This window comes from Mixophyes fleayi, chromosome 6 (genome assembly GCF_038048845.1).
Source record: "Mixophyes fleayi isolate aMixFle1 chromosome 6, aMixFle1.hap1, whole genome shotgun sequence".
Lineage (NCBI taxonomy): Eukaryota > Metazoa > Chordata > Amphibia > Anura > Limnodynastidae > Mixophyes > Mixophyes fleayi.
In genome coordinates this window covers 20,914,478-20,929,630 of record NC_134407.1, presented here as the reverse complement: position 1 = coordinate 20,929,630, position 15,153 = coordinate 20,914,478, and the positions used below count along the sequence as shown (strand labels likewise).

Below are 15,153 nucleotides of genomic sequence, written 5' to 3'. Positions count from 1 at the left end.
ATGGATGAGACGGAGACGGAAGGGGAAGAAGGGATGAGAAAGAGAGGAAGCCGACCAGTGGGAGTTTAGGCATGAGACTGGAAGGCTTTTAGGAAAAGGTGGGTTGTTAATGTTCGTTTGAAAGAGGACAGATTAGGGGAAGTTCTGATGGAGCGGGGGAGCTTGTTCCAATGGAGGGGAGCGGCGCGGGAGAAGTCTTGAATACGTGCGTGAGAGGAGGTAATCAGAGGGGAAGAGAGGCAACGATCGTTGGACGATCGCAGTGAGCGGGAGGGAGTGTGAATAGAGATAAGGTTAGAGATGTAGGGAGCAGTGGAGTTGGCGAGGGCCTTGTAAGTGAGAGTGAGGAGCTTGAAAAGGATTCTGTAGGGGAAGGGGAGCCAGTGAAGGGCTTGGTAGAGTGGGGAGACAGAGGTGGAACGGCGAGAGAGGAAAATAAGCCTAGCAGCGGCGTTAAGTACAGATCTAAGAGGAGCGAGATGAGAGAGGGGGAGGCCGATAAAGAGAAGGTTGCAGTAGTCCAAGCGGGAGATAATCAGAGAGTAGACGAGAGATTTGGTGGCATCCTGGGAGAGGAAGGGCCGAATGCGGGCAATGTTGCGAAGCTGGTAATGGAAGGATTTGGCGAGAGAGTGAATGTGAGGGGCAAAGGAGAGAGAGGAGTCGAGGATGACACCTAGGCAGCAGAGTTGGGGAACAGGGGAGATAGAGGAGTTGTCAACAGTGATAGAGAGGTCAGAGGGGAAGGAGGTACGAGAGGGAGAAAAGACAATGAGTTCATTTTTAGCAAGATTGAGTTTAAGAAATCTAGAGGACATCCAGGAGGAGATGGCAGAGAGGCATGTGGATACCCTGGAGAGAAGGGAGGGAGAGAGATCAGGAGAAGAAAGGTAGAGTTGGGTGTCATCAGCATAAAGGTGGTACTTGAGAATGGAATCAAATGTGTGCCGGTTGTTTCCACTGGGTTAAACAGTCCTAGCAATTTAGATTTGCAGTTCCTTACACTATCCTTCTGAAGAGAACATCTTTGCATTGTGAGTATAACTTCTGTGATATAGGTCCGTGCACTTACTTTGTATACTTATTATAGAGGAGGGTTAAACGCCCAGTATCTGATTTTAGATATTTATTTTCCCTAATGTTTTAAAATGCTGACATTAAGTTTTTGGTACAACCATTAAAATGATATTTACTTTACTACCGTGGGTGATTGCAGCAAGCGCCTTCATACTGGATAAAGACAGTGGTCAAGGTGAAAATTTAGAAGTGGCAGTATGGAAAATTTAGACAAACAAAAACCGCACCCAGCAATAAACTCATTTGACATCCCTATACTTGGCTAATTTCTTGACACTCAGGGAATATACAAAATATATTATTGCCTGTGGAGGTGCCTCCTTACACTTAATTATCAGAGAATATGAGAAACAAACAAAGAGAAGTGTATAGAGGGGAACTCAAGAGATGCGAGTCACAAATCATTAAAAAAGTATAACCTTTATCATTTCCGAATTAAAAAAAATAATAATAATAATAGAGTATCTCCAATATAGAAAAAGCTAGCAAAATAATTAAAAAGGAGAGTGAATGTGTGGAAAAAGACTCTGCCTGCCTGATAAATAGAATGATTTTATATGCCACTTGAATTATTATTATTATCATCCAGGTGTCAATGGTTATATATAAAATCACACCTAATTATTTGGATAATGTTTTTCACAGTATGATATAGCACTATAAACAGAATAGATATTATTTCCAGCTTAAATAATGCCTGTCTAAATAGAACTTAGATAAATGTCCAATGGTTATGTTATCTCATATGACTAACACCATAGAACCAGAATGAGGGCAAATGTGTTATCATGACTTCAGAAACACCGGATGTTCACATAACATCCAATAATAACAATCATATTTTGAAAATAACTATATGATTGTATAACATATAATATCCCTAATAATCAAAGAGTCATCTATGGGATTGCCCCCAAGATCGTGATTCCGCAGATACAAGTAGCTTGAAAAGGCAATCACTTTAACCATCTATAGCTGCAAGATATGATAGCTTGATTATAAGAGCAGTTGAGGGCAATCTAATATGGAGTCCGGGTAAGGGTAAAGGTGCCAGACCCAATGAGAAATAGCTAGTGCTCTGTGAAAAAACTAATAAATATATCAGGCAGGGCAGAGTGAACGCCGACGCGCGTTTCGCTTAGAAAGCTTTGAGATCTCTAAGCGAAACGCGCGTTATCTGATCTCAAAAAATGTTACATTGAGAGAAACTGTATAATGCCATCTCAGTAAGAGGTGTGTAGAGGAGCAAGGAAGGCATACATAACAGAGGGGATGTGGAGAGCCAATGCGCACCACTCAATGGGGCATATTTAAGAAAGCACGATAGTGCACTTACTGTGAAATTAAGGTTCCTCTGTGTCCTCCGCATATTTATGAAAGGTGCATCGAGCAGATATCGTGGATATCTTCTGCTTTGCACTCCTCTTCGTTTTTGGGAGCAGTCACCATTCAACAGTATGGTCCTGGCCGCAATCTACCAAGTTCCAAAAAAAAGTTTTTTTCGGTAACTTGTCATCAAAATTGTCAGATTTCAGTGCTGTCAGGTCTGCTTCGAAGAGCAGAGCTGGACAGCGCATGTGTGGAGGGATCACATGATCTCTCCCTGTTACCGCTCTTGCAGAGACAGAGCGGGGATGTTTTTTTGCGCATGTGCAGTTTCTTCGAACATTACAAAAACATACTGGTAAGTTAATTGGCTGCTATTAAAATTTACCTTAATGTGTGTGTTAGGAAATTTAGACTGCAAGCTCCTGGGGACAGCAAGTTCTCTGCATAGCGCTGTGGAATTAGTGGCGCTATATAGATAGCAGATGAGTCAATTTCTATAACCAAAAGGTACTATAACAAGCATTCCTAGACCTTTTAAGGTCTATACCATCTATTAGAAAATGTGATCTAAATGTTACAGTCTGTTTTGTGAAAGGTCAATAAACTAAACAAATTTTTTTTTTCACCAGACAGAATACCAATATAAACAAGCACATTAAATATTGACAAACAATATTTTGCTGGGGAAAACAGAAAAATAGAAGAGGGATAAATAAGGATACATTTGTTTCTTTATGTTCCTTTGTAAAACTCTTGCAAAGACAATTGTATCAGAATAAAGTACAAAACATCCCAGATTAATATACAATGACTGTAACCACATCTACAAGGACAGAAAAAACAACAACATAACAACACACTGTTTGCAAGCAAAACTTTCCAGAACAGACACATTTTTCCAGAGCGGTCATAACAATGGGAACTTGGAAACAGGCCGGGTATTCTGGCTGAGCCGAGCAGATCACAGACAGAACCTTCCTGAGAGCAACTATGTTTTCTCTAATGTAAAACAAAAGAGCTGCCCTTCAAAGTCTAAAAACAAACACTACAGGAGTTATTTATATTGTATGTTTCAGTAGAGACCGTCATGAAAATAAAGTTTTAGGTTTTTAAATATAGAACATTCTGTCAATGGTCAAAGGATAACATTTTAAATCAAGATGTCCCTATTTTGTTATTTTGGAATCACTGTGCAATTCCTTTATGTCTCTAAGGGGGGATTTCAATTTCCGCCAGAATACAGCCGCGGTAAACCTATTACCGTTAATACGGTACTTTTAACACAGATTAGGCTTAGGGAACCGCGAGCAAAAAGACGCAGTTCAAATTACCACAGTAACGATAATTATGCGCTTTATTACCACAATATCGGACACAGGCCATGTTACTTTTTACAGTAACACGGCCATTTAAATTCCCCCTAAGAGTCTTATGCCATCTTTATCTCCAGTTACTCATGTAGCCAAGTTATTTACGTTATAGGTTAATAATGTTGTCCATAAATAAACAGATTATTTATAATGTTGACATCCATATCAATTTCTGCCCCATTGGAGCGTACAAACTAAATAGCACATACACACAGTACGGACCACTTTGTCACAAGCCAATTAACCTACCAGTTTTTGGACTGTGGGAGGAATCCCACGCAAACACAGGGAGAGCATACAAACATAGGGGGCCCTGGTCGGAATCAAACTCATGACCCAGAGCTACTAACCACTGTGCCAACATCATTTTTCCAGTTTGACTACACAAAGAAGAAGCAGCAATTTCACCAATATCTATGAATGTGGCTGTCATAAGTGCTTATTGTTTGCAGCATATTAAACAGTGAAAAGCTTTTTAAGATGGAGAAAAAATAAACCTTTTTTTTTTTTAAAAAATGTATTTATTTATTTCCCTCTGGAACCAGTTACCAAATCAGCTATGCAAATATAGATACACATAAATTATATATGCTCAATTGCTACACTCCAGGTAGTTCACATATGTGCTGCATATATAGGTATGCAGCATATGAAATTCCTACACATAGACAATCTGTGGTCAGCCAGCTGTTGCAAGACAGTCAGGCTGCCAATGGCTTGCAAGGGATGCTGGGATTTGTAGTTTTGAAACAGCTGGAAAGTCACAGCTTGCCTAAATAAGCTATTCCATACATTATTTTTAAATGAAATGAGTTAGACTTAACACATATCAAATAAAACAGTGTTACTGTTCAAGCTTTTTGCTAGCAAATACTTGAATAACAAATGCACTTTGTATTAATAGTAGTTTTACTAGGAGGCTGACTAGGGGCAAATGTGACAGGCAAACAACATTTCAATTATGTACCCACAGTTCAAAACTATTTGTGCTTCCAAGATTGAAAGTGAATGTAATCTCAATTGAAGTGATTAATTTTTAAAACAAGATATTTACAGTCTGGAGTGTGAAAGAAGCAGTAAAATGTCACGGATAAGGCAGCAGCAATACAAGGAGGGGGGCGGCGAGTGTGCAGATTGGATGGAGACAGCCTTCCTGTGCTGGGGGAAAAGGCGCGCCTTACAGGCCATTCCAATGGGATGAGCCACAACAATCTCACACACAGTGCCTGCAGCAGAAAGGACACACACATCTGTGCAACTGAAAAGACAGTTTATCAACTTGCTTCAAGACTTGCTGGCGCTACGGTGTTCTAATTCGATTGCCACATGAAGCCACTTCCTCTTGTGACATGTTTGAAATAAAGTTTGCGGGAATTACAATACAAGTGTGCACAATAATTACAGTACTGAGCTATTTGCTCCAGTGCTGCAGCTGCCACATAACTCCTTGAAAAAAAAAAAAAAAGTTTAGCAATTAACATTCTGCTCTGCTTCCAGCAGGCTCCTATGCTTTACTTTTACAATATGCAGGTTTCCCTGCACCATGCCTAAAATATACACTCATAAGATAGGAGGAGGCCTAATAGAATTGTAAGATTGAATATCCTCTATTGAAAAAGCTGCAAGTTTCCCCCTGCTATACAGCAAGCACTAATGCAATGACTCAGTGCAGGCTGGCTAGTTACTCAGTATGGCATCACATGAATTTCCCATAGATATGTCATACTAGAAAAAAAATGTGGAATAAAAAATAAGAACCACAAAAAAAAAAAAAAACCTCTGTTCAATCTCATATAAAAGAAATAAATGTGTAATTAGCACAGTAACATGTCATACTCTACTTGCACAATGAATAAACTTGTTAATATATGCATACATAACAAGGACGCACAATAACAGAGTAGTAGAGATGTCATTATCTGCTAGTACTTTAAGATTAACACTAAAAATTTGATCATAAATAAAAAGTGACAACAGCTGCTGCAGAACCTCTTTGCATGTTGATGTCAATGTCTGCCCCCAGTGTAGTTGTCCCAGGACAGTTAGGATTTTTACAACTGGAAATGTTTTTTCTTTCATTGCTTTTGCCAATATGTTCTTATTTCTGTTTGTTTATGGCCTTTTCCTCACATGGGGGCCCCTGCTTGTCACTTCCAAATGATGGGAGCTTTACTTGTTACAGCTGCAGAATTTCACTTAACAATAAAAATGCATGCTGACAGCTGGCCAAGAGGTGCTGCAGCAGCTCCCAGGCTCCTAAGGACTGGGTGCACCAAGTCTGCATTCAGATCAACGTCCTGCTTGGCCTGATGCCTTGGAAAATTAACTTTTATTCCACCCCAACCTACAATAACTAGCAATCACAGCATAACCTCACCATGCACAGCACAGCACAGCCAGCTGCCATGCAAGTCACACAATACAGACAACACACAGATAACACAGAGGATGAGGCTCAGTAGGAGTCTCTCCAACTTCCTGCACTCACCCACTCCATACTTCTCCTCTTTCTTGGTGGGGACCCAGCGACTCATGGTTCCTGCTCCCCCTGCGCTCAGTCACATCCAGCCCGTCATAGGGACAGACAGCTTATAGAAAAAAAAGGGTAAATATATATAAATAAAACCCAAAACAACTACTAATAACAACAAAAGAAGAGCAGGGGACACAGTAATGAAGTTTGTGAGCAGCAGCAGGAGGAGGGAGGGGGGAGGTGATAGCCCAGCCCGGCTGGCGTGTCAGGGATTTCCTGGAGGGGGCTCCTCCCTCTACTTAGGGAAGCACAGCACACAAGGTGTGGAGGGGAGCGCTCCGGCCGCCATTTCCCAGCCCCTATGGGCAGCGGAGAACAAGAGACGGGGAAGGGGGGGGGGAGAGAAGTTTGTTGGTGTCACGTGACGGGGGTGCTACGTCACCGGTGGGAAGGGGGAGACTGTGCCCCCCAGGCGGGGGTGAGGGGTACTGTGCCCACCAGGGGGGTGAGGGGTACTGTGCCCACCAGGGGGGTGAGGGGCACGGTGCCCAGCAGGTGGGGTGAGGGGCACGGTGCCCACCAGGAGGGGTGAGGTGCACTGTGCCCACCAGGGGGTACTGTGCCCACCAGGGGGGGTGAGGGGCACTGTGCCCACCAGGTAGGGGCATGGTGCCCAGCAGGTGGGGTGAGGGGCACTGTGCCCACCAGGTGGGTGAGGGGCACGGGTCCCACCAGGCTGGGCGAGGGGCACGGTGCCCACCAGGCAGGGGTGAGGGGCACGGTGGGTCTATTAACAGCCCCTAGATCTGGCGAAAACAGTTTTCACCAGATGAAGGAATTTCCCCCCTATTTATCAAACTTATGCCTGTTGAAGACTATCACCAACAGTAGCCAGGGTGGGTTCTGGGGAAGTCTATTAGTCTATTTCACAAGGACAACTTGGGCTTCCAGTTCCAGATTTGGTTAATATAAAAAAAAAAAAATGAAACCTTTATTTAAAAAAAATTAATAAATGACAAAAAAAGGAGAAATGCTTTACTTAAATAATAAAGTTGTTTTTTTTGCTCTGTTCTTTCCCATGGTAAGACCAACCTGAGATAGCATTAGTCTGGGGACAGAACAAAAGTCAAAATGCTTTTTTATTATTATTATTATTATTATTATTAATAAAATAAAGCATTTTTACTTTTTTTTTAATAAAAAATAATAAAGTGGGTTGTTTTTTGTTTTGTTTTTTAATATTAACTTTTATCTTTTTAACCAGAACTGGATCAGGAAACACACAGGTTTGGACTTCCAGTTCCAGTGCGCACGCGAGAGCTGGATGCGCAGATTGACGCCAACTGGCCTGGAGTAGCGGTAATTCTCTAATCACTGCCAACAAGTGCCGCCGGGGAGCTGAGTGCCACTAAGCTGAACTGATTAAAAAAAGCTTTTGATAAATTGGTCGTTAGAAGATTTTCCATGACTGCAATAAAAGGGGTCTGGATAAATAGACCCCTAAATGTGTGTATGTGCCACAAGAACAGTGTTGTCAACTCTTCAAAAATACTCTTCACTGACATTTTTATACAAATTTACTGACATTTTCCAATGATGCAGTATGAAATAAATTTATGTCGTTTTTAAAAAGAATCAAAAATCAGAACAGTAGCATCTGGAGGAACACAGGGTCTAAGTGAAAATAGGCATATACTCCCCTTTGTATTCAAAACCATTGGTGTATTGAATGCAATGTGAATTTCAGTGTGGTCAGCTTGAAATATTTTTACTGATCTCTCTTTTTTTTTATTAATGACAGGCAAACAGTTGACGTTTTTGCTGTCAGTAAATTTACAGATCGTTTGCAACCACACAGATGGCAGACAACACATTACAAATCAAGTAGAAAAATTCTGGGGTATATATACTAATGAGAGATCTCTTAAAACTAGTTGAAGGTATGTTATATGTGAACTATATTTCAATTGTATATGAAGCAAATCAGGTGTAATTACTTTTGTTTTCAAAGGCTGCATTTCTCCATGAATGTTTTTTTTTACAATTAAATACATAAATCAAGCAAGCAAGCGCAGAGGAAATCAGGATAATAAAAGCAAAGTAGATGCATATAAAATTAATACATAATATAAATTAGAAAGAGGTGGGAGAAGCAAATAGGACTAGAATATACCAAGACTTGGAATGAGTAAACCAACATTAAAATCCCAAAACTGTAGTACAAGATACCGAGTACATCATCTCTTACGAAGCATTTGCTGTTTAATGATAGGCCACGTTGGTATAATGTCATCAGCATCCATTTATATAGCACCACTAATTCCGAAGCATTGTACAGAGAACTCACTCACATCAGTCCCTGCCTCATTGGAGCTTACAGTCTAAATTCCCCGACATACACACAGACAGAGAGAGAGAGAGACTAGGGTTAATTTTTGGAGTGGGAGGAAACCAGAGTACCTGTAAGAAACCCACACATGTGTGGTCATAGTCAGGAATCGAACTCATAACCCCAGTGCTGTGAGTCAGAAGTGCTAACCACTAAGCCGCCGTGCTGCAGTGTATTCAGACTACTGTGGAAACGCAGGCCACTATATGGCTATGGTGCCTATATGTATGGTGGAACTAAATATACCTGAAAGAATGATTGGTGAAGGGTTTTACAACTGTATGGTTTTATTTAAGGCCCCCCTTACCTGACACTTGCACTGTGTTGTCTATTCAATAGGGCCCTGGAACATACAGTCCTTTGCACTTGTTTGAAATAACAGCCGGCAGTTGCTTGGGGATGATTGCGTACCTTTCTAATCAGCAGGCGGCTATTATTTCAAGCCAATGCTTTGGATCCCTCCTCCAGCGTTTAATTCAGCCGCAGCTGACTAGCAGAGGACCTCATTTATTGTAGGTATTGGGATGCTACTGAATAGAGCCAACAATGGGATCATTATTATCATTTACATTTATTTATATAGCATCAGCATAGTCCGTAGCGCTTTACAGTTAGGGAGAAACACAGTAATTAAACAAGACTGTATTACAGACAGACAAAGCGGTAAGCTTACAATGTATAGGGAAATGGAGTTTGATACACGAGGTTAAGTGCCACATATTGCAATGGGAATAAGTGCTTAGTGGGGCTGATCCAGCAGTGGTCAGAGGGTTTGATAATAAAGGAAAATAAATATAAGATTATATGTCCTGTGTAGTGGTGGTGGTCTGGTGGAAGATTCTAGGGAGGCTAATAACGTCACTCAGGAATTTGGTAAACTTGCCCAAAGAGATGAATTTTCAGGGAGTGCATGATGGCTGGGGGCAAGTCTTGTTGTGAGAGGGAGGGCAATCTACAGAGTGGGTGCAGCCCGAAAAAAGTCCTATCGGGAACAGAAGCAGGTAATGAGTGTGGATGAGACACAAAGATCTTGGGCAGACTGGAGGGTCGAGCTAGAAGATATTTTGAGACAAAGGAAGAGATGTTTGTTGGTGTAGTTCAGTTAATGGCTTTGTATGTTAGTAGTATGTTAGGAGTTAGTAGAAGTACTTTATATTTGATTCAAAAAAGTGTAGGCAACCAGTGTAGGGACTGACAGCAGAGTAGCAGTAGAAGAACATTTTGCAATTAGTCTCGAAATTGCATTCAAAGTAGATTGCAGGCCAAGTCCCTCTACTGGAACCTGGATCCAACCCTGTTATCTGAAGCTGGTAGTGGTGCCTACCTATAAGCTGATACACAAGAGGAAACATGTCCCATCCACTTCAGTACAGCTTAATAGAAGATGAAAGGGGGGAGGGTTTAGAACTATAGACATTTTAATAAAAATAATGTACCTAATTTCTATCCTGTTAATTAAAAATAATTTTAGCATTGAAATTCAAAGCTGAACCTGGGTCCCACAGCTGACTCTCAGACCTCGGCTAGTGACAAGAACAGCCGCTTATCTTCACCCACACGAACCCATCGTTTACACTCAGTATTTGCCTGCCTGTGAGGACCGTGCGTCCTGATGGGTTCGTTGAAAATCAGCTGTGCGAATCGTTGCAACCGAAGTCTAGTTTAATCAGCAGATGACAGAACAAGTGAGTCGATGTACAAGGCAAAAGAATTCCTTACAAGTACGCCGTATTCACGTGACGAAGGGCAGTTCCTAGTCACCACAAAAACAAGATCCCTCTTTACAGCCCAAAGGCACAGGTTATATAACCCTCATTATTCCCAGGGTGATATAACTAAACAGGGCGTATTAGGGCGGTAGCTAGTTTGTGGTAGGTGGTAAGATGATTGGGCTAATCACAGGGTGTCTTCCCCCTGCTGACTGGGGACCGGTGGTTCACTGGGGTGAGGCTGATTAGGATTCTGGGCCAGGGTACTATTATGCAATGTCCTAGCTGGCCAGATGACAAAGTGGATGATATGGAGATTGTTGACGCTCATTGTTTAGCACAGACCTCTTGTTGTGTCTTATCCAGAGCCGTAACTAGGCAGGTGCGGGCGGTGCCGTCGCCCAGGGCGCAAGCCCAAGGGGGCGCAGCAGCCGCCCGCTACCGGCCTCTGTACCCTGGCTCAATCACTGCACACAACGCCGGCGCCCTGCCTGACCGATATGTATCGCCAGCCACAAGAAACAACTTGTTCCTGGCATCGGATGCAGTGGAACGGTGCGTTCCACTGTCAGAAACTTCGGCATTTGGAACGCAAACTTGCGTTACAAATGCTAATGCAGGAAGCCGCTCGGCCGCAGCTACAGCGCCGATCACCACTGTAAGAAAAACCTACCTCCTCCATACCCAATCTTCTATTTCAGCCCACTTAAAGTGGTGTGGCTGGAACCGCAATAAAAGAGATAACCCCAAGTCCCAAAAATAATCGTTTAAAAAACTAAACAATATTGGGAATTAGTGCTGCTTGTGAAATTGAACTATAAATGTGATATGAGTTCTGGAGCTAAACTTCTAAAAATGGTGCACAGCTTTTATAAATGAGTCACAACAGAAGTAAAAGAGCTACCTCTAGGACTATTAAAAAAATAGTCCCCAGGCTTATTTTCACGACCCAAGATACACCAATGGTGGTTCAGAGTGGGGCCTGTGTATAACTGGTCAGAAGGACATAATATTCCCTAGTCCCTCATTGCACCATCTGGGGGCTAGGAATAGCACCAGGCATAACTTTTTTTTTCAGAAACATTTCTAATGTTTCTCCCTTTTTTCCTCCAGAATCTAAAAAATAAATGCTGGAAATAAATAGAAAAAAGGAACACTTTATTTATAAATGTGCTACATTTAAAAAATCACAATTTGTTGTCCTATTACAAAAAAAACAACTCGCCTCTCTGCGGCGTCGGCACCTGCTCCGTCCGCACTGAATGTTGGGCGTGACGTGATGATGTCACGCCCGACATTCAGTGAGGAGCAGCGCAGAGAGGAGTCGGCGGCAAGCAAGAAGACAAGAAGAGAATCTAGTTTTGTGTATCTCTTTTACTGTTCTTATTTGAGTATTATATGCATGAAATTTTAGAATACCTTTCGGTATATATTTTTGTATACTTTAAATGGTCATTAGGGTAGAGAGCCGGTTGCTAATTTATTTGAATCCCACCACTGTGTGTGTGTGTGTGTGTATATATATATATAAGTTAACCCGTGCATGATACTCATGCATTCTAGTCAAATCAAGCTACTTAAGGTGTTAAAAAGGTTCTTGTCATGCATTTGGGCCTAGCCCAGGCCTCCTCAGGGGAAGAGCGTTACTTCCTGACGCAAGCGCCCTTTTTTAACGTGGTTTTGTCTACATGTCACCACCTCATCATTTTTCTCCATCACCTCATCCTTCATCTTCATCGCCACATCCTTCATCAAGCTACTTAAGGTGTTAAAAACTCCCCACTGTCACCCCCGGCAACCACCAAACAACTCCCAACTGTCACTTCTCCTTCAAGAAATATATAGGTCAGTATATAACTCTGCCCAGCAGGTGGCGCTGCAGCTTGGTTGTTTTTTTTTTTTCACACACGCCACTAGGCATTTATATAGTAGATCATGCATTTACAAATATGTATAGCAGAATTCTTTCAATAAAGTGCTAGCCACACCCCCACATTAGGTTGGTCACACCCACTTGGCAAATGTCACTCCCACTTCGATGGGGGCGTTGGTGCCCTGTCTCGCCCAGGGCACTAAAATGTCTAGTTATGGCACTGGTCTTATGTTAGACAAATCTGTCTAACATATAACCAATAGCTTCAACTACGCAAAATAGACTAAGAACCCTGGTCAATAAGCATTGTTAACATCAATCCAGAAGTCTAGTATCACAAACACAAAATACATCTGTTTATACAAATCTAAAAAATGTCCCTCTATACCTGTTACCAATGTTTGGAGGTATGCAATAATGGCAATGAAGTATGAAAAACTTGTTATTCATTAAATTCATGAGACGTATATGAAGAAATCTTCTGACAAAAAAATATCTGGCATTGTTCCCAAATCTTGTTTTACTGCTGTTCTCCTGTCCTCGAGAGCATTGGTAGTTTTGACAATTAATACAAAGATCTTTAATCAATAATCCTCCAACAAAGCATATGTATATTTGTGCTGGCTGAGAAGATATTATAACCCACAAACACTAAGATAATTTGTTTCTTGTGCGTGTGTGAAAATAAGTCACACAGAAAAAGACTGAATGCAGCTTTTCTCTTTGAGTAGTCTGTTTACAGACAAGTCTGCACTTTTCAACCTGCTAAATACCGGTGAAAGAGGAGGAAGTTGTGTTACATATTAAATGTTTACTGTATGTTGTATTATTTGTATTAGCTAGATTCTCCTTGGTGCCGGGATACTTCCTTAAGTTTTTATTTCTATCAGTCAGGGTTAGGGCTGGCGTTTCTAAGGCGCGGAGTCTAACAAACTCCCCGGTCTTCAACAAGAACCGCCACAACGGCGGGATAGATTTTGCTTCTGCTGGTCGCAGCACAAATTCGCCACCCATGGTCACATGACTACAACGAGCAGCGCCACCTGCCCGGATGTACAGTGCAGCAGTGATAGGGAGCAGGTAAGTTTTGTAACACTCAGTTGTGCAATCACCTACCATACTCATGCAGCTAATAATCCTGCAGTTTTTGATTGGTGCTAAAGCCTTTATAAATCTCTTTATGGCTTCATACCAATGCTGGTGATAGTTCCTACTTGACCTAGTGTGCCTTGTATCCTGACCTGTTCTGTTATCAGTGTTTGACTCAGGTTGTTTAAAGATTTCTGCTGTCTTCTCCACTCCTGACTCTTGGCTTGTTAAACAGATTTGCATATATGTCTCTACCTGCCCTGACCCCTGGCTTTTTTATAGGAACTGCTATCTTCTCCACATCTGACCCTTGGTTTGTTAAACGGATTTGCATATATAACTGTACATGTGCTGACCCCTGGCTTGTTAATAGAAACTGCTGTCTTCTCTACTGACCGTGGCCTGTCTGTTATTTGTGTTAATCCCTGCCTGTCTGATTGTCAGTTTGCAACACTATACTATCTGGTTGCTCACTGCCTGCTACCAAGTGCTGTCCACTTCACCAGGCATGTGCCAGTCTCAGTTTATTTTATGAAACCATCGAGGTTGCTCACTGCCTCCTACTGTGTTCTATCCCCTCCACTGGGCAATGGTAAATCAACAACTATTACTACCGCAGCTTAAGTCCTGGGGGAAACTGAGTACTGTGTAACGTGTCTAGATCCTTGGAAAGGGGGCTGCTAAAGGCAAACATCTCGAGAACCAGTTCTAGTAGTTGAGGATTACATACACCTTGCCCTTAACAAAAATGTTATATAGAGAGAGAGAGAGAGAGAAAAAAAGGTTGGAAGTGCCAAACAGTGAAAGAAATAAAATGCAGATTAGGCACTTAATATTAACCTATCAAATTGCCAAATGTAAATGGTCTTCCCTCATCCTAGGTAGTGGAGTATACATCCAGCAGGGTAACACAATGGTTCAATATCACAAATGCTAAAATTTTGCAGATCCTTAGTCACAGATGAAAAGAGTTTATTCACTGAAACGTATCATCTACCTCTTTATTTATATGGCGCCACAGATTCTGTAGCGCATCATAGAAAATTACAAACATGAACAAGGGTACGTTTGAGCAGAATAATGCATGCATGGATTTGATTAACATAGCAAGTTGCATAACATACAGAAAAGACACAGCATAGGAAAAGACAGGGACAAACAAGAGACGACAGACTGAGCAGACAGACATAGTGTAGAGGGCACTGCCTGTGAGAGCTTACAATCTAGAGGGAGGGGGGATTGAGAGGCAATAGGAGCTCAGCTTGGCAGTCTAGGCAGGTAGCAAAGCAGTTGGAGGCTAAACAGTCAAAGTTGCATGAGGGTTGTTTGAAGTGGTGATAGGTTATACTGAAGGGGGTAGGGATATGGGCAGGGAGGCTGACAAGGGGGACAGAGGAGGTAGGGGAGGAGAGGAGGTAGGGTAGTATGGAGACAAGGAATTCAGTCAGTGAATTGCAGGTAAAAGTACATGGTGAAACAGATTAATAACAGAATGGGCATACTGCAAAATGACTGTAATAATTTAGTAATAAATTAATTGAAATCAATAAAATATGATTTATCTATTTCACTGTTGGGCACTTCCAATCTATTGCCCTACACATTGAAGCAAGCCCGGCTAGCATTGGGGTCTTGGAAGGCTGCTTCCCTCTCCATGTTCTGAGATAGAGAACTATATGGATCTTCATTACTACATTGGCTTTTCTGCTTTTATACAAGGTTAATTACCTTGATGTTTTTAATAGCCGCTTAAAGGATACACTATCTCCTTGTGGCTCTCTTTTGAGCAAATATATAACGTATATCCCCATAGTGCCTATTCATTCCCACTCTCTAATATTACA

At 41.7% G+C, this 15,153-nt stretch overlaps 1 protein-coding gene across 2 annotated transcripts in view; it reads right to left on the bottom strand.

Annotated features, from left to right (window-relative positions):
- Positions 1-6,392, bottom strand: part of DOCK1 (dedicator of cytokinesis 1) — a 256,182-nt gene extending 249,790 nt beyond the window's left edge. For both annotated transcript variants that reach the window (XM_075215996.1, XM_075215997.1), the window contains exon 1: positions 6,265-6,392. In XM_075215996.1, the coding sequence (XP_075072097.1) occupies positions 6,265-6,310 (46 nt within the window). In that variant the 5' untranslated portion in view covers positions 6,311-6,392. The remainder of the gene's footprint in view (positions 1-6,264) is intronic.
- Positions 6,393-15,153: the final 8,761 nt, after the last annotated feature.